This window comes from Dipodascopsis tothii (genome assembly GCF_038497935.1).
Source record: "Dipodascopsis tothii strain CBS 759.85 unplaced genomic scaffold V1510scaffold_22, whole genome shotgun sequence".
NCBI lineage: Eukaryota > Fungi > Ascomycota > Lipomycetes > Lipomycetales > Lipomycetaceae > Neoaidaea > Neoaidaea tothii.
This window is the reverse complement of record NW_027118006.1, coordinates 18,160-37,972: the sequence shown is the minus strand read 5'-3', so window position 1 is coordinate 37,972 and position 19,813 is coordinate 18,160. Positions and strand designations below refer to the sequence as shown.

The 19,813-nt window shown below is 67.3% G+C and overlaps 8 protein-coding genes and 1 non-coding gene across 9 annotated transcripts; 3 read left to right on the top strand and 6 right to left on the bottom strand.

Annotated features, from left to right (window-relative positions):
* The first annotated feature begins 1,390 nt into the window (after nt 1-1,390).
* Nucleotides 1,391-2,536, top strand: V1510DRAFT_182630 (uncharacterized protein). Its single transcript, XM_066930420.1, has one exon. The coding sequence runs from the start codon at nt 1,579-1,581 to the stop codon at nt 2,260-2,262; it is 684 nt and encodes a 227-aa protein (XP_066788011.1). The 5' UTR covers nt 1,391-1,578; the 3' UTR covers nt 2,263-2,536.
* Nucleotides 2,537-3,208: 672 nt separating this feature from the next.
* On the bottom strand, nt 3,209-4,193 carry V1510DRAFT_182632 (uncharacterized protein). The gene has a single exon (XM_066930421.1). It carries the CDS (start codon nt 3,993-3,995, stop codon nt 3,276-3,278), a length of 720 nt encoding a protein of 239 aa, XP_066788010.1. The 5' UTR covers nt 3,996-4,193; the 3' UTR covers nt 3,209-3,275.
* Nucleotides 4,194-5,412: 1,219 nt separating this feature from the next.
* On the bottom strand, nt 5,413-5,484 carry V1510DRAFT_t181. Its single transcript has one exon. It is a non-coding gene; the product is annotated as a tRNA-Gly (tRNA).
* A 1,196-nt stretch (nt 5,485-6,680) lies between these two features.
* V1510DRAFT_407645 (uncharacterized protein) lies at nt 6,681-7,193 on the top strand (the record flags this gene model as incomplete). The annotated part of the gene is made up of 2 exons (XM_066932418.1): nt 6,681-6,867; nt 6,916-7,193. The coding sequence occupies 2 exons, from the start codon at nt 6,681-6,683 to the stop codon at nt 7,191-7,193; spliced, it is 465 nt and encodes a 154-aa protein (XP_066788009.1).
* Nucleotides 7,194-8,282: 1,089 nt separating this feature from the next.
* V1510DRAFT_358118 (uncharacterized protein) lies at nt 8,283-9,503 on the bottom strand (the record flags this gene model as incomplete). Its single annotated transcript, XM_066930903.1, has 2 exons — nt 8,283-8,810; nt 8,874-9,503. Coding segments are annotated over 2 exons (1,158 nt in total), but the record flags the coding sequence as incomplete, so codon positions are not given.
* Nucleotides 9,504-11,899: 2,396 nt separating this feature from the next.
* V1510DRAFT_419268 (pyridoxal phosphate-dependent transferase) lies at nt 11,900-13,905 on the top strand. Its single transcript, XM_066934265.1, has one exon. The coding sequence runs from the start codon at nt 12,379-12,381 to the stop codon at nt 13,861-13,863; it is 1,485 nt and encodes a 494-aa protein (XP_066788007.1). The 5' UTR covers nt 11,900-12,378; the 3' UTR covers nt 13,864-13,905.
* V1510DRAFT_367410 (Alpha/Beta hydrolase protein) lies at nt 13,869-14,837 on the bottom strand (the record flags this gene model as incomplete). The annotated part of the gene is made up of 2 exons (XM_066931301.1): nt 13,869-14,507; nt 14,586-14,837. The coding sequence occupies 2 exons, from the start codon at nt 14,835-14,837 to the stop codon at nt 13,869-13,871; spliced, it is 891 nt and encodes a 296-aa protein (XP_066788006.1).
* Nucleotides 14,838-15,002: 165 nt separating this feature from the next.
* Nucleotides 15,003-16,455, bottom strand: V1510DRAFT_448819 (WD40-repeat-containing domain protein). Its single transcript, XM_066935787.1, has 2 exons — nt 16,077-16,455; nt 15,003-16,046 (listed from the first exon to the last, which is right to left on the bottom strand). Exons 1-2 carry the CDS (start codon nt 16,372-16,374, stop codon nt 15,148-15,150), a joined length of 1,197 nt encoding a protein of 398 aa, XP_066788005.1. The 5' UTR covers nt 16,375-16,455; the 3' UTR covers nt 15,003-15,147.
* Nucleotides 16,456-16,636: 181 nt separating this feature from the next.
* Nucleotides 16,637-18,705, bottom strand: V1510DRAFT_380274 (WD40-repeat-containing domain protein). Its single transcript, XM_066931630.1, has 2 exons — nt 18,106-18,705; nt 16,637-18,072 (listed from the first exon to the last, which is right to left on the bottom strand). The coding sequence occupies exons 1-2, from the start codon at nt 18,337-18,339 to the stop codon at nt 16,717-16,719; spliced, it is 1,590 nt and encodes a 529-aa protein (XP_066788004.1). The 5' UTR covers nt 18,340-18,705; the 3' UTR covers nt 16,637-16,716.
* Between the last annotated feature and the right edge of the window lie 1,108 nt (nt 18,706-19,813).

Here is a 19,813-nt window from a genome sequence, read left to right as displayed (position 1 = left end):
CCGGGGATTGCGCGCATTGCGAGCTCGCCGACGAGCGTGCCTGGGCGGCGGTCCGTGCCAGCACGCGGCCGTCGCGGGCCGTGGCGAGGGCATTGCGGCAAATTGCGGCAATTGCGGTTATTGGGGCGCACTGAGTGTATTTGTGAGGGCGGTGCGGTTATTACGGTGATTTGGGCCACCACCGCTTCTACAGCCTTCGGCGGCCGGATCTACTGGAGCCGGACGTCGCGCAGTGCTGCGACGCGCGGACGGCGCCCGCACGCAGGGTCCGCCAGTGCCGCGGCGTGTTGGTACCAGCGGCGGCGCCCGCAGTGGTGCCCGCAGCAGTGCCCGCACGGCCAAGACAAGCCACAGTAGCCGCAGGCTGGTGTCGGCGCCGACATCGCGATCGGCCAGACGTCCAGCCGTGATCGACACTAGCCCGGGCGAGCGACGCTTGGGCGACAGAGTACCAGCCTGGCCCGGTAACCGCAGCAGCCGCGGTAACCGCAGTGGCCATAGTGACTGCAGTAGCCGCAGTAGCCGCATAGCCGCAACAACCGCAATAACCGCAGTGATCGGATCGCTGCGGTGACCACGCGGTGACCATGCTGGCGCAGACGGCAGCTGGCCCCTCCCATCGGCAGCGGGGAGCGGCCGGCGGGCGCGGCGGCGCAGCAGCCGTACGCGGCTGGGCGCGCGGCCGCTGGCGCGGCTGTGCCGGCGGGCAGGCACGCCGCGCCAGCGGCCGCGCCATTGCTGGTGCTAATTTTATCAGATCTTATGTCATGACGGCTGCGGCGGGCGAGGACGCTTACATCAGCGATGGCGTGCTCGCGCTGTGAGCAAGAATACGTGCCGAGAACGTGCTAGCGCACGAACTGTGCATGCGGCTAGCGTGCTGGCGTGGTGCAAGACAGCAGTGTTATTGCTCACATCCGGCGCACCGTGTGTTTTGACACTCTGGCGCCGAATTCGTCAGAGCTAAGCGTATAGAGCTAGTTGCCCGCAGCCCGCGGGACTCACGCAGCACTGCAGGCGCACCTGTTACAGAACAGGCTGCCTATTCGGGCGTGCACAGCGCAGGCGGGAGCGGCCATACCAGTTCGAAACCTAGTTTTGCGTGCCCCCGTTTCGGGTGTAGCGCCCGCCAACCAGACACGTAGCTCACCCATGCATGACTCTACCTTGATATTACCGACGCGTGCATATGCATACATCATTAGCAAACGGGGCCAGAAACTTTAACTGACTCACCGCAGCGGTCGCGGCGTGGACGACGGTAGCCCCTTTGGGCGGGGGCATGCAGTAACCTTAACGTGAGCATGGCGCTCACACCTTTTTTTACTCATATTACCCATTATTGAGAAAGGCGTGTGCAAAGTTTAAGCAGATGACCCATCCAGCGTTGGTACTTGAACCACGACGTCGTCTAGATCGTGAGCACCGTCGCCTTTGCAAGCATATATATATACCGCCGGCGATCCCTGACCAGCCGACACACACGCACTCAGATTCCACAGAGCCCCAACAGGCCTGTCCCTTACCACCAGCAGCCTACACGGAACGTCCGAGGGAGACAATATAGCTTTAGCCAAAATGTGGACGCACGACTACTGCGCTGTTTGCGACAAGATCTGCGAATCGGACTCGATGTACTGCTCTGAGGACTGCCGGATCACCGAGCTGCTCAGCCTCCAGCCCACGGCCGGCTCGCACCGCGGCTCGACTGTGTCAGACATGCCGTCGCTCTCGTCGTCGATGAACTCGCTGCCGATATCGCCCTTCCTGCGGCCGCAGGACGAGGACGAGGACCCGCTTGACCTCGAGTTTTCATACACGCCGCCGACGCTGTCGTACCTGGACGATGCGCCCTCGGCATGGGCTGGCGGCAACCGGCCCAGCGGCCTCTCGGCGCTCTACGGCCGGACGATGTCTATCGCGCCGGCCAAGCCTGCGCCCTCGACCCTGGCCGCCTCGGTCGCGTCGCCCGCGCTCTCGCCCTGCTACAAGCACAATGCCAAGATCGCCGGCTTTGTGCCCATCACCACCGACGAGGGCTTTGATGCGCTCGACACCGTCCAGGAGGAGGCCTACGTCGGCTCGCCCGTCGCCGAGAACAGAGAGTTCCACCGCCCGCGGTTGCAGCCGCGGGCCTACGCCAACGTCCCCCGGGGCGTCGCGGTCTCGCAGCCCAGCCAGCACGAGCTCGACGAGCAGCGCCTGCGTGACTACGTCTACCAGGCCTTCCAGGGCCAGCAGCTGCATCCGACGTACCACTAAGGGCGCGGTCTTCTCCGCCGCCCCCGCGCGGCACTCCACTCATCTCCTCGCCGCCGTTCCCCGCGCCCGCGCCTGCCGCCCCTCCCCCGCGCCGCCTGGCGCGGCTGCACCCCCGCGCGACACTAGCTACGGGCTCGCCTCAGTCTATCTGAGCGCTTACGATATACGCATGACATTTATGACTCGCTGGATGGGAACTGGACAGGCATTGATTTTAAAAAAAGACTAGTTTACGGATTTTTTGGTTCTTGGTTTGGGAATTTGCTGTGCTCGCTAGACTGGTCTATCTTCCTCTTGCCAACATGGGTGCTACAGGAAAAGAAATTCGAGGAATTTCGACAAAAAAGTTATTGTTTGCATTTGGAGGATACGGACTAAAAATCGATCAAGAGTCGACAATTAATAGATATTGCCAGCCTTGAAGGCTTAGGAAAGGCACATTACATAGCTCAAATATACTACATCTCCTGTATTCCATCACCGTTCTGTGATAGCGTTGCGTGGCCCACCGGCGCCCGACGATCGAGTTTCGACGTCGTGTACGCGGTATGGCCCGGCACTCGCCAGGCACCTGCGTCATACGCTGTCGCCGCCGTCGTTTCGGTCGTTCCCACCCGTCGGGTGCTGCGGCCGCCACGTCCGCTACTGCCGACCGCAAGTGGATCGACAGCTGCGCTAGCGTGGACAATCGTCCGCACCCGAACTTGCCGACGTCCGACTCGTGCCGCGGGCTGCCCCAACCGGGGGCCAACAGGCGCCCACCCCTCGGCGGGGCCACGCGCCGCGCCTCGTTGCGAATTGGTCGATCGTCACGGACTCCCGGGCACAATTGTGAAAGTCAAAGTTTAATTGTGTTATTTTTATTTTCGCTGTGGTAGCGGGTGCCGGACGTTGGCGTCAGCCTGCCAATAACGTTTAATACCGACGCTGTTTCAGACCCAAAGAGGAAACATGCACGCAGTCTAGTGACTCGTAGTACATCATGGAACAAAAAAATTTGTATTCCCAGTGTGCTACGTGTGCTGTATACACCGCCGCGACCTAGAGGTTCGCAGCCGCTGGCAGGCCACTACTGTCAGCGGAAGCGGGTGGAACCCAGTGGCAAAGAACTGAGCGTACGCCACCTGCGCCACGATGCTGGCCCGACGCCCGCGGGACGGGCGATCGTGGACCACGACCGGCGTCTTTAGCCAACAGACCATTACGTCGATGCGGCAATCGCCGCGGACGTACCAGCCTGGTGCGATCGTCAGGACACGGAGACCGGCGCGGCGCAACCTCCGGCCGCGTGGTGGTGGACCACAACGTGGGGCAGACGTAGGTTCGACTTGCTCTGGACACCCGTGGGCCTGCCAGCAATCTGCGGTAGGTGGCCCTGTCTTGCTGGCCAGCAACGGGCGGGCGTGGGCAACCTTGCAGCACGTGAGTCCCCGACTGGGCACCATTGAGGGTCGGGACCGCACCAGCACACGTGACTTGGCAGTGTCTCGGCGCGGGGCGATCACAGCATAGAGTTTGTGAGTCGTGGACAGCACCAGCGGCGCTACGCTTGTACATTGCTCGATCGGGAGGCGTAACCCGCCTTGTCGTGCGCCGAGCGGAGAGCCCGGGGAATCCAGCTGTTCACGGGAGCAAGGCGGTGCGGCTCGAACCTTGATCGGACACACCCCCTCTTTCGCCAGGTCACGACTGTCGTCATCGCGACAAGAATCGAGGCCGCGGACGTGATACATGACGTCGCCGACGGCCACCGCAAGCGACTGGCAGCAGACCGCCGGCGGGGATCGCCGAGCCCGGATCACGGATCGCGAATCGCGGCACACGGCCAGCGATGGACCAGGCACCAGCAGTGCGCGGCGTGGGCGCGCCGGCACGCTGGATTGACCACGGGTCGTTTGGGCGTGCCGGCTTTGCCGCCGGCGAGGCTATCGTGTAGTCCGACCGCAGCTTTTCCGGCCGGGCGCAGCGCGCTTCGGCAAGTAGACTTCCCGCACTTGGCCCAAGAGACGGGCACGCGCAAAGTTTGAGCGGCTCACGCGTTACTCCTGCGCTAACCGTCGGCTTCTATACGGCGGCAACGTGCCCGAGTCTTGGTTTTACTCTTGGGGCCGTACGCGGTCGATCCGGCTTAGCGACATGCACATTCCCGCTGCGCGCCGACGCAGTGGCACACCGGTCGGTTACTCTGTGCCGCGTTGGGGCGTCGCTGGCCCTTGTGTGCCCAACGCGTCAGGACGCGCGGGTGCCTGCAGCTGCCACGTGATTCTAGCGACCGCTGCGGCTGTGCGGTATTTTGGTGCCCGTCTACTGGCCCGCGTCTGACCGCGCGTGTCCCCTCGTTCCGGATCCGGTGCGGCTGCTTGCAGATGTCCAAGCGCACAGCCAGAGCGTCGGGACTGTGTGTTACTGTTTGTCGCAGCTGCGCGTGTCTGGCCGCAGTGCGGCTGCTGGCGCCCACCACATGCCGGTCTTGCCGCCGGCTACAACGGCTAGCGGACGCGGACACCTGCAGCGTCTCAGCGGTCGCAATTTGTCTCGCCTGTGAGCGCATCCAACCGCCGGAACAGGCCTCCGCCGTCTGAGCGTCAGCCGCCTGCGCTCTGCCGGCCGTCCGAGCGCGCTTGCAGCCGCGCGGACGCCCGAGCAAAGTCGAATCTTAGTCTGCACGCGCTTTACGGTGGCTTGGAATTGGACACCACTGCAGACGGGGCACACCCCGCGACTGAGTACCGACCGCACGGTGCATGTTCGACTCAAATGCCGAAAGCCGGCCGAGAGCGTACTGTCTGATTTTTTGGGAAACACGGTGCGATTTTGCAACATTGTGCCAGATCCAAGAGAGCGTCGCCGCGTACGCAGCGCGTAGATAAGCACGGCTGCCGGTCACGGCTCACCAAAATCCGCATGTTAAGGGTCTGGCCAGCAACGACGGCAGGGAACAACAAGGCCACTCGTAGGATACCTGTCCGGGCGTTCTAGCGTCGAAGCCGGCCACGAGCGCCTCTGCCGCGAACAACAGGTCATTAGTCTGGTGCAGATCGCATCGCCAGCAAACCAGCCCGATCGCCAGATCCGTCACAGCCGGGCCTAGTCATCACCACTCTAGCAGCCGCGGCAAGACCAATAGCCGCCAGCAGGACATGCAAAAATTGAACGGTAGGAGAATCGAACCCCTGTCATTTGCTTGGAAGGCAAATATGATAACCACTACACCAACCGTCCTTAACGTGACAGGAACCCTCGGTTTGCCCCTATCCTAGTCAATGCACATGCAGCACAAGGACCGACCCGGCGGGGGCTGGCACACGATTAGCTCGCCACGGCTGGTGGAGCACGCGTTGCCCAGGCAACGTGAAGTACGCGCCTCCCTTACCCGGCCTACCAAGCGGCAGCCGCTTGGTCACACAGCGCGGCCGCTGTGCGCACCGGCCGCGCGATGCCCAATCAGGACCAGCGGGACGCCGGCACCAGCCGGCGTAGTACCAACGAGGTTTAGTGATGGGCGGGTCATGCGCCATGACGTCGAACAGACCGCCGCTCGCGTCTGGCCGCCCTGCCCCCGAGGGGCCCTGGCATCGCGCTGCACTGGCGAACCGGCGGCCGCCAATTGCGGGTCCATCCGGCAAAGGTGGATGACCCAGGGGCCGGCCGCGACAGTCCGTCGGCCGCGACGAACCGGCCTCGGCCAGGCTGCGGGCGACCGTCGGCCGGCCCAGCGGCGTCTCTGCACGGCGGCTGGTGCCTGAGCGCGGCTGACCCTCGACCACTAGGAGCCGCCGTCAGGAACAGTCACGGACCCAGCCAGCCAACCGCATCACGCGCCGGTCGACAGACCCATCCTGCTGACCAGTGGGCGGCGTCGGCCGTCCCGGGCGCAGACCCGCCCCCCAACGGCGGTGCCCCTGACGCTCTCAGGCACCAGGGGTCGAACCGGCCGAGCCGGAGAGTCCGGTCGTGTGCGCGACGGAGCGCTGGCCGATGGCCGATGCTATTGAACAGCAGACTAGAACGTACTTTGAGTAGCACAAGCGACGCCGAGCGTCCTGATACATGCATGCGGCGTCTTTTGTGCAACACGCGCTAAAAAAAGACCCATGAACCCTAAACAGGCACAGCTATCTAGATAGGCAGGTCTACCAAGCAGGCTACCAAGCAGGGCGTCCGTCTTTAATAGGCACCGGAAGCCAGTAGAAATTTTTACACAGTTTGGCATTTTGCTCGCACTCTAGAGGCCGCAGGTCTGTGAGCGGGATCGCACGAGGGAACGATCGGATCGGGCAGCGCTTGAGAGGCGCCGCACCACAGCAGGTGCAATAGGACTCGGCCGGCTTCGGCCTACAGCAGGCAACCCAGGACATTCAGACGACGGCCGCAGACGCGGACGCGACGGAGCAGGCTCTCGGACGCGCACGAACAGGATGGTCGTCCCCGACGTGGTAGACGAGCGGATCCTGGAGGAGCATTTCCAGAAGGACTCGTCGTACATGCCGTACCGCGCGTTTTCGCTCTACGGCGACGACGCGAACGGCGACAGCGGGCTCAGCCTGGTGCGGATCGGGCTCGTCGTGGTCGTGATCGGGCTGGCCGTGTACGGGCTGGCAAAAGGTGAGCGCGGCGCAATTAAGGTTCGGAGGCAACGGCGCTGACCGGCAGCACGCCAGCGACAGATCCGCCGGCGAAAGGGCAAGGCGCCCGAGTCGCCACTGCCGATTTCCGAGAAACGCATGGCACACAGCGCGCAGTTCTACTTTGCGCCGTCGCGCGGGCCGTCGCCGTCGGCGTCGTCGGCAACGGTCTCGTCGGTGATGTCGTCGCCGGCGGTCGCGTTGTCGTCGACGTTTGGCTACTCGAATCCGGGCAACATTGGCGCGGCCATCGACGCGCTCATGTTTGGCGGCTCTCGCGGCTCGGACAAGCGCATGATGGACTAGACGCCACCGGCGCCGCCGGGCGGGGCAGGCGCGCTGGGCGTGTCTCGGGACTGCAGGCGCGCTGGCTATGCGTCCAGCCACCGCCTGTCCCCGCAAACGGTGCCCGCCGTGTACACTACGGGCGTCAGCCCAGACAGCCGCCGGCGGCCCAGACTCTGCACTTTGGTTTTGGTTCCGGTCATGGCGCGCGGCCGTGCTCTGGCCGGCCGCGCGCCCTATTGCGAGCCCGCTGGACGCGCGCACGTGCTCTAGGCTGTGTGTGGCGCAGCGGCTTGCGCGGCCGTGCACGCTCTGGACGAGCGTGTGCTCCCAAAGGTGACTGCCGATGACGCGTCACCTGCGACTCCCAGCCGATAGCTCGGCTGGACAACGGCATATATATAACGGGCGCCCGGGCGCCCGCAGGGTTTGATAGATGTAATAAACGGTTCAATGTCTCACGGAAAATCACTTCATTAGGTCTTGTGACACCAGGGCAGACGCCCGCGGCTATTCTATGGTACAGTGCTTGTGCGCCCGTCGGCGACGGGCGATGGCGCCGGAGAGACGCAATGCGATCGAGTTGGACGCGGTGAGACGAGGGCGGCCGGGTCGGCCAGCCGCAGAGCATGTGGCGCAGGCCCTCTGGTCTCGGCCTGGGTAAGTCCCGCCGCACCGTGTGCGGCTCACTTTTAGACGATGGTCAGCCGCACAGAGTGCGGCTCACCGTCGTGCCGAGAGCCGCTACGCGGCCGCCGGAGCAACCGGCTGCGCCGCCGGAGGCGGCGGCGGCAGCGCGTGCGGCGGCGGCGGCGCGTGCGGCGGCGGGCCTCCCGCGCCCGGCACGCCCGGCGGCGGCGGCGGCGGCGCGTTTTGCGCCGCCGCAGCGGCGCCGGCCTGGGTCGTCAGAAAGTCGTCGACCGCGTCCGCCGCAGCCTCCGCCTTGGCCTCGGCCGCGGCCGCCGCCACGGCCTCGGCCTCCGCGTCAATGACCTCGGCGCTCACGCCCGACGGCATGGCCGCCGGCGCCGGCGCGTCAGGCACAGCGGTCGCCGCAATCTCGGTCGCCGGCGCGTCGTCCACGTCCGGGTCGTCGCAGCCGCTCGCCTTGCGCAGCGCGTGGATGCGGTCCAGCAGGAAGCCCGACCGCCACAGCTTGGTGTCGTCCAGCTTGTCCTTGCCAACGCGCGGCGCGCGGCGGCCAAGCCGCACGCTCGTCGACAGGCCGCAGAAGTCGTACCGGTGGCGGAACGCCACGCAGTTGTCCCAGTCCAGGCAGGCTTGCTTGCAGGTCTCGAACGTCTCCCACTTCGGCTCGCGCAGCGCGTTGTGCTTCTTCTCGTCCATGGTGTACTCGACGTCGCTCGCCCAGTTGTTCCACTCGGTCTTGACCTCCTCGATGGCCGGGTGCATGAACTTGCGGTAGATGTGCGAGTACGTGATCTGGGCGTTCGGGCCGTGCTCGGCGTGGAACTCGAGCGCATAGTTGTGGATCTGCTCGATGTCGCGCGGCGAGATGTGGTGGAAGGCCGAGATGGGCTTGCACCAGTTCCGGCGGGACGCAAACACAGTCCGGTGCGGCTCGCCCTGCATGCGGTACCGCGAGTACGGGTACACGTCCGGCAGCGGCGCCTGCGGCTTCTGGTCGTCGACGCCGCGCGGGACCTCGTCGCCCTCGGAGATGTGGATGTCGTGGGCGACAAACATCTTGGCGACCATGTGGTCGCCGCAGCAGTCGTGGATCGTGCTGTCCTCCCACTTGTACATGAGCTTCGGGTCGCGGCCGAACGTCTGCTCCATCGCGGCCTGGGAGATGATGACGCCGGAGCCGCCGTGGGCGAACCGGTTGGGCCAGCCGCCGACGGGCGAGCCCATGTACAGCGGCTCGCGGTGGTTGAGCGTGCGCAGCCAGGCCATGGTCGGGTACCACAGGAAGTACGAGTCCGCGTCCATGAAGACGAACCAGCGCGCCTGCGGCCGGGCGCGGTACGCGTGCGCCAGCATCGGGATGTTCTTGTACTTGTCGAGGTCCCAGCCCATCTCGCCGAAGGCCTCGGGGTTGTCCTGGGGGTGGATGTTGGACCGCGACTGCTCGTACTCGAGCTGCAGCCGGTACAGGCCGAAGTCGCCGGTGGCCTTGGTCGCGGCCGAGACGTTGGCAAGCACGTCGACCACGTCGTGGCCCATCGCCGTCTCAGCCATGTCCGAGTAGACCTGGAAGTACGGCACCTGGCGGAACGTGGTGCCGAAGTGCACCGGCAGCCGCTTCCACAGCACCGTTGCGCCGGTCTTGACCATCAGGAAGACGTCCTCGATGCCCTCGGGGTAGTCGGGCGTGAACGCCTCGGGCAGCGCCACCGCGTTCGAGAACCGGACCGTGGTCGAGTCCGCGGCCGACTTGACCCGCGCGACCGCGCCCGACGGCGGCGGCGGCAGCTCACCGGGAGCAAACCCCGTTGCCGGCCGCCCGCTCAGGTGGCTGCGGTGCACGCCCGAGAAGATCAGCGTCGTCGCCAGCGCGCCGAGCGTCACGAGGAGGACCACCTGCATCCGCCGGTTCACACGGTTGCCTGCTGTCAGCGCGCCCCCGGCCGTCCGCTTACCGATCTTGTTGAGCATCTTGGAAACCATCATCGGCTCTGCGCCGGCCAGTCGTCCGAGCGAAACCATCGTGCACTGGGGCGCCTGCTAGGGCTTGCAGGCGTTATATACGCTGGCGGGTCGCCGCCCTGCCGCCCGACGCCACACCAACCGGGCCCCAAACTCTAACACGCCGTACCTGCTGACGGCCCCGGGTGGACCGCCCGCCGGGTGGGCGCGGGCGAGTCCTGCTGAACCCAGCCGGGCTAGCAGCTGCGCGACGGCCGATCGTGCCCGGTCCCCAGCCGCGGCCCGCCCGGACGGGTTGGTGCGCGCACGCCACTCGGCACTGCGCCTGCGCAGGCGCAGCGAAGCGGGCGCTTGCTGGCAGCGCCGCGCTCGCGCGGCTGCCGACTCGGCAGCGGGCTCGCGCGCCGGTAGCTCGGTGCACTCGCTGGTGGTCGCGCCTGCCCGCCCGCGTGCCGGCGCCCACCGCGACCTGGCCTATGGCCGTGCTGACAATAAGACGGCCGGCCGCCATCGCGGCCAGTCCTCGGCGGTCGTAGCGGATACGACCATGCCTCATGGGGTTTGGCGCGGCGGACAAAGTGGACCCGCAATGGCGCTAGCGCCCCAGCGGGGTAGCGCATGTTGCCGCACGCCCTAACCCCGAGTCGCGCCGTGTAGGCGAGCCGCACGGCGTGCGGCTGTTCGCGCTTATCGTGCGTGCTTTCTGCCGGCGGCCGTGCGACACCCGCCACCGCCCGCTGCACCGCCACGGGTCCGCCAGGCCAGACGTGCCTGGATGGCGCACGTGACCGGACCGTGCTGCCCACTTCCCGCTGCCCAGCCGCACGCGACCGGCAGCCGGATCTTCGACGTTCGCCGCGCCAAGCGCCTAGCGGTGCCAGCCTGCGCCACCCGTATCCTGCATTGCGGCGTCTGGCCGCGGCCGCCCCTGTGTTCGGCGGGGACGGCGCCACGCTTGCATGTAGCCGCGACGGGTGTGGCTTCTCTGCCCTGGGGTCGGCGGTGGTGTGCTCAATTGCCTGCCGGTGCAGGTGCGACACGCACGGCCGCCGGCAGTCGTGCGCTGGCCTAGCGGCCGATCCGCGGTTTGCGGGCGGCTGCAGATCGAGTCTCGCCCATGCGCCGCACGACGTGCGGCTCAGTCGCGATCCACGGGCCTTTGGCGACGGCTGCGGCGGTACAGTGGGCTGGCTCTGTCGGCGGGCCTCCGGCGGCGACGCCGTCGAGATTGCTGCTGCGAGCATGGCCTGCGGGCAGGCCGCTCTTGGAGTGAGGGCGCTGCACGCGCTCTTGGCTACTGAGCCGCACAGGCTGCGGCTCACGCGGCCCCCACGAACATTCAGCGACGGCCCCGCCGGTGCGGCAAGCCGCCTGCCACGAGCCGAAGCGACATGTCGAGAGTAGCTGCCCTACGGGCAGCCAGGCGCGCGGTCTACGAGGTCGCTGCATAGACCGGGGACCAGGCGCGGCACATGCTAGCGAGCCGCACAACATGCGGCTCATGCGCCGACCCACGAGTCCGGCAACGGCTCCGCTAGTGCAGCAGGCCCGGCCGTCTACGAGCCTCCGGCACTGACGCAGTCGAGATCGATTGCCTGTGCGCCGGCCGGTCTGTAACTTGAAGATTACTGCACTTATTTCTCGTTACAGAGCCGCACACTGTGCGGCTCACGCGCCGACCCGCGGGCATTCGGCGACGGCTCTGTCCTGCGGCGGGCCCGGCCGTCTACAAGCCTCTGGCGGTAGCGTCGCCCAATTGACTAGTCGGTCGCCTGCGTGCAGGCACGTGCTGCGCCCTGCGTGTCTGTAGAACGTCGGTTCGACGAGGCGTCCCGACGGGGAAGGTGTGCCGGGACTGCCGGGTGGCATGTGAGCCGCACGCTGTGCGGCGCGCAAGCCGCGCACCCGTCCCGGTCTCGCCCTCGGCGACTCTAGTAATCTGTCCCGGCAGGCCACGCGTTCCGCCCCTTGCGTGCTCCAGGGCAGCCCATCGGCGGAGCTAGCTCGAGGCGCCGTCGTCGGGGTGCTGGCATCGCCGATGTCGGCTACAAGCCGCACCCCGTGCGGCTCGAATGCGCCCCGGCACTTGCAATCCGCCAGCCCCTCCTGTCGCCCGCCCGTGGCCAGCCAGCCGGCGCCCCACAGACTCCCGGCAAGGCCACCGCCGCCAAACGCAGCCGTCCATCGGCCCGGCTCGGCCGCCGCCAGGGCCGCGCGCGGCCGCTATCGCACCGCCAGAGCCGCGCGACCGTTATCGCCGTTGCCAGGGCAACACCCATAGCCGCGCATAGCCGGGGCGCGGCACGCGACAATTGTGCAGTGTCCCACGGCTCGGCAGTTATGGCCGCAACGTACGCGGCCGCCAGCTAGCGTTAGTCAGCGGTGAGTCATGGGACCGCGGCGCCCTATTTTTGCATTGCGGCCGCGAAAAAACTTGCTCCGCAATCGCGAAGCCAAGGACATAGCGCTATCACAGGCACCGCAAGCTCCAGACTAGCAGGTAAGCGCACCGCGCGGCAGTCGGCGGCATCGGCGGCGCAATTGAGGGGCCTGGCTAAATAAATAGACCGCGGACGCAGGCCCGAAGACACGCAAAATGACAGTCAAACCCCAGGCCAAGGATCTCTACTACCACCTCTCGCAGGAGGCGCAGGCGCGGCGGCCGTCGAACCTCAAGGCGGCGTTCGAGTACACCAAGGTGCCCGGCATGATCTCGCTCGGCGGCGGGCTGCCCCTGCCGGCGTACTTCCCGTTCGACGAGATCACCGGCACGGCGCCGGCGGCACCGTTCGACAAGTACAACGACCCCGCCGCGGCCGGCACGGCGCCGCAGGTGACGATCACGGTCGACCGGTACAACGCGCAGAAGGCGGACATGATCCCGCTGGCGCGCGCGCTGCAGTACGGCCAGTCGGACGGCTGCGTCGAGCTGCTGGACTGGGTGCGCGAGCACACGGCGATGGTGCACAAGGTGCCGTACGCCAACTGGGACGTGCTGACGACGGTGGGCAACACGCAGGCGTGGGACGCCATGCTGCGGCTGTTCACCGCGCGCGGCGACACGATCCTGGCCGAGGAGTACACGTTCTCGTCGGCGATGGAGGCCGCGCACGCGCAGGGCGTCCAGATCGTGCCGGTGAAGGTCGACCTGGAGGGCATCCTGGCCGACAAGCTGGACGAGCAGCTGTCGGCGTGGGAGGGCCCGAAGCCGAAGCTGCTGTACACGATCCCCACGGGCCAGAACCCCACGGGCGGCACGCTGTCGCCCGAGCGGCGCGCGGCCGTGTACGCGGTGCTGCAGAAGCACGACATCCTCATCGTCGAGGACGAGCCGTACTACTTCCTGCAGATGGACCCGTACGAGGCGCACACGACCGTGGCCGCGCCGGACATGACCGACGCCGGCCGCCACGCGCGGTTCCTGGCGCAGCTCGTGACGTCGTACCTGGCGCTCGACGTCGACGGCCGCGTGCTCCGCCTGGACTCGTTCTCCAAGGTGCTCGCGCCCGGCACGCGCCTGGGCTTCATCGTCGCCCAGAAGCCGTTCATCGAGCGGCTGACCCGCCACAACGAGGTCTCCATCCAGACCCCCGCCGGCTTCTCGCAGTCGATCATCTACGGCCTGCTCGCCAAGTGGGGCCAGACCGGCTACCTCGACTGGCTGCTCGAGATGCGCAAGGAGTACACCCAGCGCCGCAACACCTGCATGGACGCCCTCACCGACGCCCTGCACAAGCCCGCGCCCTACGCGCCCAACTCGCTCAAGCACATCGTCGAGTGGAAGCCCCCGATGGCCGGCATGTTCTTCTGGATCAAGGTCGACGCCCGCCAGCACCCCGAGTGGGCCACGCTTGGCGCCGCCGGCGTCGAGGACCGCATCCACAAGGCCGGCATTGCCCACAGCGTCCTCACCATCCCGGGCTCGTGGTTCCTGGCCGACCAGCACCCGGCCCCGCGCACCAACGACGACGACGACCAGTCCATCTTCTTCCGCGGCACCTTCGCGTCCGTGGACAAGACCCAGATCGAGACCGGCATCACCCGCATGGCCGAGGTCCTGGCCGCCGAGTTCAAGGCCTAGTGTATTTACTCAATGAAGCTGCGCACGAGCGCGTTGAACCTGTCTGCGGCCTGCACGTTGACGATGTGCCCGCACCCGCCGACGACCTCCAGCCGGAGGCCCCACTTGTCGGCCATGCCGCCCATGGCCGCGGGCAGCGGCCCGTCCAGCTCGCCGGCCACGAGGAGCACGTCTGCGGCGCGGCCGTCGCCGACGATCTTGTCCAGCGACGCCGTCAGGTCGAACGCCTGCAGCGCCCGCACGCTCGCCACAAACGCGCCGAGCGACGTGCCGGCCGCGACCGCGCGGATCTCGCGCACCCGCTCCGCCTGCTCCTGCTTGAAGTCCGCGCCGCCCGCCGGCACCGGGAACCACCGCTCGATTGTCGCGTCCGCCAGCACGGCCATGCCCTGGTCGCGCGCCAGCGCGATCCGCTGCTCGAACGGGTCCTCGGCCGACTTGGCGTTGGGCGCGCTGCGCAGACCGGTTCCGGCGACCACGATTCGGTCGACGCGGTCCGGGTACGCGGCCGCGAACACGACCGCCGTGGTCGAGCCCATCGACAGGCCGACCAGGGCTCGGACACGCGCGATCCCGAGGTGGTCCAGCAGGTCGCGGACGTCGGCGGCGAGCTCGTCGAACGTGGTTCCCTTGTCGTAGTCGTACTCGGCAAGTCCGACCGAGCCGCCGGCGTGGCCGGGCGCGGCCGGCGCGGCCGCGTCTTCGATGCCGCACCCGGGGACGGCCGGCGCGGCCGGCGACGAGCCGTGGAACCGCTGGTCGTACAGCAGCAGCGTGTAGTCGTCCTTGAAGGCGGCCACGAACTCGTTCCAGATCGTGACGTCGGCCGTGAGCGAGTTTGAGAGCACGATCACGTCCTTGGCGGTGGCTGCGCCGGACGAGCACGGCACGAGCTTGTAGAACAGGTGGACGGCCGGGTTTGCCGGCGAGGCGAACACGCCGAACTTTTCTTCGTCGACCAGGGTGTCTGCCATTGTGCGGGAGGGTGGATGGGGAGGGCTTATTTACGCTGGGAGAGGATCTGCGCGCGGCGTGGCGCGGGGCGCATGACGTGCGCGCGCCGCACGGCGTGCGGCGCGCTTGATACGCCCGCGCTGCAGGTGATGCGGCGCAGCCAGGTTACTATATGTGGGTGATGCGGCGCGCTTGATACGCCCGCGCCGCAGGTGATGCGGCGCGTCCAGGTTACGGTATGTGGGTGATGCGGCTCCTGCGGCTCCTGCTACGCCCGCCTCTGCCGCGTCCGCCGTCGGCGCGCCCGTGGCTCAAACGCTCCATTCGCTATCAGTCCAGGTCCGCAAACGACGCCGCCGTCTGCTTCAGCTGCTGCTTCATGGCGCGCTGGCGTTTCTTGCCGGCCTTGCCGCGCTTGCGGTTCTTCCGGCGCTTGCGGTCGCCCTCGTCCGAGTCGTCCGAGTCGTCCGAGTCCGCGTCCGAGTCCTCGTCGCCCGCCTCGGCCGCCGCCGGCCGCGCCCACACCTTGACCACCGGCCCGCCCGCTGAGATCACGCGGTCCGCGTAGTCCGCGGCCACGGCCACCACGCCGTCCGCGCCGCCGTGTACCAGCTCGCGCTCCACCCGGCGTGTGCGCACGCCCACCACGGCCACCCGGCCGTCCGCCGAGCCGGCCACCAGCCGGTCCTCGTCGATCGGCGCTATGCAGTCCACGCTCTCGGCCGACAGCAGCGCGCGCGCCTGCTGGTCCTCCCAGTTGCTCTTGTTCCAGTACGTCAGCACGCCCGACGCCATGCCCAGCACGGCCGTCAGGCCTGCCGTCGCGCCCGTGCCCGCCGCCGGCACGAACGGCGGGATGCACGAGCACAGGATCTCGTCCTCCTGGTCGTCAGACACAGACACGACCTTGTCCGGCCGGCGCAAGTCGATCCGCGCCAGCGTTGTCGACCCCGTCGTGATGAACGAGTAGTAGTTGCCCTGCGACGTCGGCGGCAGCGCCGAGATGCTCGACACAAAGTCGTCGTGCAGGTCCGGCACCCGGTGCGTCTCCTTCATCGTGCGCGGATCAAACGCGATCAGCGACGAGTCCTCCGTGCCGACCAAGTAGAAGTTGGGCGTCGAGCACGAAGCCGTCGGCACCTCGTCCAGCCGGCTGTTCTTGGCCACGACCTTGCCGCTCTCCGTGGCCGCCTTTTTGATCACCTGGTCGAGGCCGGCCGTGTACAGATCTGCGTCAGTCCGTCCGACCAGACACTTACAGTCGCCGTCCATGTCGAACTCCACCGTGCGGCAGCTCTGTTTGTGCCGCCGCGTGCTCCACTGCACGGTGGCCGAGCACGGCGCGTCCTCGTCCTCGTCGGCGTCGCTGTCGGCGTCGCTGTCGTCGCTGTCGTCGCTGTCGCTGCCGTCGTCCTTGCCGGCCGGATCAGACAAGTACCGGTGCGCGTACACCCGGCCGTTCGACAGCCCGGTGGCAATCACCGGCTGCGACGGGTGCGCCGACACACAGAACACGTCCTCGTCGAACCGGAGCGTTGTCTTGAGTGAATTGGCCATGGATCTGCAAACGTCGGGGAGAGCGACGGCGGTGCAAAATTTTTGGGAGCAGCCCCTGAGCGCCGCACGCCGTGCGGCTCGTAACCGCCACGCACAAGCCTCACTGCCGACCCTGCCGGGGGCTGTCCTTCCGGCAGAGGCCCGCCTCAGGGCCGCCTCACGCCGACGTCATCACGCGGCCCACCGCAGCTACGCTAGGCGTGCGTCGCAGAGCCAGCTTTCGGCGAGTCGTCGCCGCAAGCTCGCCCTGTCCGCCTACATCTTCCGCGCAAACCATTTGCTTATAAGTACATGACATGATGAGCCAAATAACACAACTTTTAGTCCTATATATGCTGGGGTCTAGGCGTAGTGGTTCAGCTTGAACAGCCGAACCTTGCCGGCCTCGTTTCCGGTCGCAAACAGCTGCGAGCCCGGGCTGAAGGCCGTGGCCGTGACCCGGCCCAACGGCGTTCCCGACGTGGGCCAGTTCTTGAAGACGGTGGCCGACTGGATGTGGGCCAGCCGCAGAGCGTCCTTGGTAGAGCGCGAGGCTATGCAGAGCATCTGGCCGTCCGGGCCAGCAAAGTCCACGCGCGAGATCGGCGTCACCAGCTGGTCAAAGGCCGCGACCTGGGTCGGCTGGCTGTCGTCGGCGTCGGCCGACGTCGCACGGTCGTACACGTTGACGATGCCCGACTGCGAGCCGATGGCGTAGTACCGATCGGTCGCGGCCAGGCTCGTGACGGTGCCGGACGAGTAGTCCGCCCAGCGCGACAGGAACCGCCGCTCGCTCGTGCTCCACTCCCAGAACTCGCCGGCCGAGTTCACGATCGACACGGTCGCGCCGGTCGACGACCACGCAAAGTCGGCCACGCCGCCGCCCTCGATCTTGGCGCCCGAGATCCACTGGCCGGTGCGCGCGTCCAGCATGTTGAGCCAGCCGCCGGTGCCGACCAGGCCCATGAACCGGCCGCACGGCGACAGCTTGAAACGCTCCATCGACCGCTGCTGGCGCTCGTGGCCGTACATGCGCGCGATCTTGTCGACGGCGCCGGTCTCGATGTCCCAGATGTAGAAGTACCGCCGCCGGCCGCCGGCAAACACGCGCCGCCCGTCCGGGTGGAACTCAGCCGACTGGATCGGCGAGCTGCGGAAGTGCACCGACGTGGCCAGCGGGTTGGTCTTGCCGTCGATGTGATACAGCCGGACGGTACGGTCGTAGCCGCCCGACAGCAGGATCGAGTTCGTCGGGTGGAACGCCAGGGCCTGCACGCCAGCCTGCGACGGCGCCGCGGCGTTGGCGTCCTTCAGCCGCGAAATGTCCAGCACCGACGCCGGCAGCAGCCGCGTCTTGGTCTTGGTCGTGAATCGCGCCGAGTTCTGCAGCAGCGTCTTCAGCGGGTCCGACGACAGCCGCGTGTCGTCCTCGTCCTCTTCCTCGTCCTCGCCCGACGACGGCTCCTCGGCCTGTGCCCGTGGCGCCGCCCATTTGGGCGTGCTGTATATCCGCTGGAACTGTTGCCGCAGCCGCGTGCTGTACTCGCGGCCCGTCACAGAGTCGTCCGTCTCGGACCGCCGCAGCTTGCGCAGTCTGTCCGAGCTGGCCAGCGACACCACGACCCGGTCGTCGTCGCTGTCGTCCCACGCGGCGTCCACCACGATCGGCTCCACAGCCGCCTCCATCGGGGTCTCGTCCTCTCCATCCACCATAAACAGCTGTCCGTTAGCATGTCCTTGCCGCCCACTTACGTTCGAGTCCTGCAGGCCCGCCAGGTCCTCGTCCTGGCCTTCCGCGGTCGCGTACGCCGGCTCCTCGTCGTCGCTGTCGCCAGCCGCCTCGCGCAGACCCCAGTTGAATCCGTCGAGATCGCCAAAAACGGCCTTCTCGAGCGCGAGCTCGGCGGCGTCCTTGGCCCGCAGCTCGGGCGAGCTGCCGCCCAGGCTCGCGCCGCTTGCCTCCGGGACGTGCACGGCTACTGACATGCCGATACTCTGTGTATGCTCCGATCTGTCGTCTCTCGTTCTTCTTCTACCCTCTGAGTCTGTCCGGTCCTGCTAATGCGCTCTGTTGGCGTGCGGGTGCGCTGTGTGCGGGCTCGGTCAGGCTCGGTCGCGGTCTCGCGGGTGTGGACAGATTTTTTCGACGTCGATCTGAAAAATTTGCCCAAAGAAAAAATTTGCCGTTGGGAGTTTCGTCACGTGACGCCTGCTCGCGCTGCTCCTGGCCGGCGGCCGGCCACCGGGCGGCCTATATACATCGCCACCCGGCGTGTGCGTGCGTGTGTTGGCAAGCACGGACGAACCGGCCCGAACGGGCGGCCGTCGTGTGGCGCAACCTGTCCGGATCTGCAGCCGGCGTCCCGGGCCCCGGCCACGGCTGTCGCGACGGTTTAGCGCGTCGGCTGCGCCCGCGACGGCCAACCGCCATGCAAGTTGGTGCACATTCGTGCGGTCTAGGAGGGCATTTGCGGTAGTGCGCGGTAGTGCGACCGCCAGATGGCAACCGAGCTGTAGCGTAGCCACGGCCGCGGCGGCGGGGCATTGGCGGCGACACCAACATGGCGCCAGCACGACGCCAGGGCTGCTAGGGAAGGCGGCACGCGAACGGCACGGGCGCTCGCTCCGGGCGCGCTGCCATCGGCGTCGCCGCGCGCGGCAACGACCGACGATGGCACTCGCCGGCGGCCGGCACGGCTGATCGGCCGCCCGGGTACCATTGCGGGCGGGTCACGACCGGCGGGCGCACGGCGGCTGGCGAGGCCAGCCGCAGACTTTCCTCAACGGTCGCGGCTGACGCACGAAGTTGCACCAGAGAGGCGCGCAGGGGCCTGGCTTCCTGTTACGGACGTGCGGGCGACACGTATGCTGTCGCACCAGTCGTTTCCCGGCCAACGCGTCTCCTGCGACGTACGGCGTGCAGCGGCGTGCAGACGCGCACAGACAGCCTGCGGGCTCAGTCGACGATCGCAGCAGGGCCCAGCGGGTTGGGTCGCCCCACCATATGTACTTTCGGGCGGCGTGCAATGAGAGCGCGACCTGCACAGCGGCTGGCCGACTAGTGGCATTGCGACGTCATGGCCGCATTGGGAGCGCGGGGATCGCGCGCGCAGCGTTCGCGGCCACGCCCTCCGCACGACATTGGTCGGTTCGCGCCGGCCGCGGTCTCGCCAAATATAGCCCACGGCTGCGCCGGGCGGGGAGCTGTGCTACCGCGTGCGACCGAGTGCCGCCACGCTGCAGAGCCAGCCACGGTTGCGTGACCGCCACTGCGGCGCTGAGTCTGCAGTACGGCGTGCATTATTCGCCGCGGCCGTTGCCGTCGATCAGACCGTCGGACCCTGAGCGGAATGTCTCAGAGCGCCTCCCCAGCCACCGGCGTGGCGACGACCGGCACGCGGGCACGCCGGCAGCGCGGCCCACGGGTGGCACCACGGCTGCAGCCTGCCAGAGAGCCACC

What these genes read in the sequence shown, in the direction of transcription:
- V1510DRAFT_380274 (XM_066931630.1), bottom strand. Translation starts at nt 18,339, where the DNA reads ATGTCAGTAGCCGTGCACGTCCCGGAGGCAAGCGGCGCGAGCCTGGGC. An exon ending in CGGGCCTGCAGGACTCGAAC is followed by an intron (nt 18,073 to 18,105) that starts GTAAGTGGGCGG and finishes GCTAACGGACAG; the next exon opens with CTGTTTATGGTGGATGGAGA.
- V1510DRAFT_182632 (XM_066930421.1), bottom strand. Translation starts at nt 3,995, where the DNA reads ATGTATCACGTCCGCGGCCTCGATTCTTGTCGCGATGACGACAGTCGT.
- V1510DRAFT_182630 (XM_066930420.1), top strand. Translation starts at nt 1,579, where the DNA reads ATGTGGACGCACGACTACTGCGCTGTTTGCGACAAGATCTGCGAATCG.
- V1510DRAFT_448819 (XM_066935787.1), bottom strand. Translation starts at nt 16,374, where the DNA reads ATGGCCAATTCACTCAAGACAACGCTCCGGTTCGACGAGGACGTGTTC. An exon ending in GTTCGACATGGACGGCGACT is followed by an intron (nt 16,047 to 16,076) that starts GTAAGTGTCTGG and finishes GGACTGACGCAG; the next exon opens with ATCTGTACACGGCCGGCCTC.
- V1510DRAFT_419268 (XM_066934265.1), top strand. Translation starts at nt 12,379, where the DNA reads ATGACAGTCAAACCCCAGGCCAAGGATCTCTACTACCACCTCTCGCAG.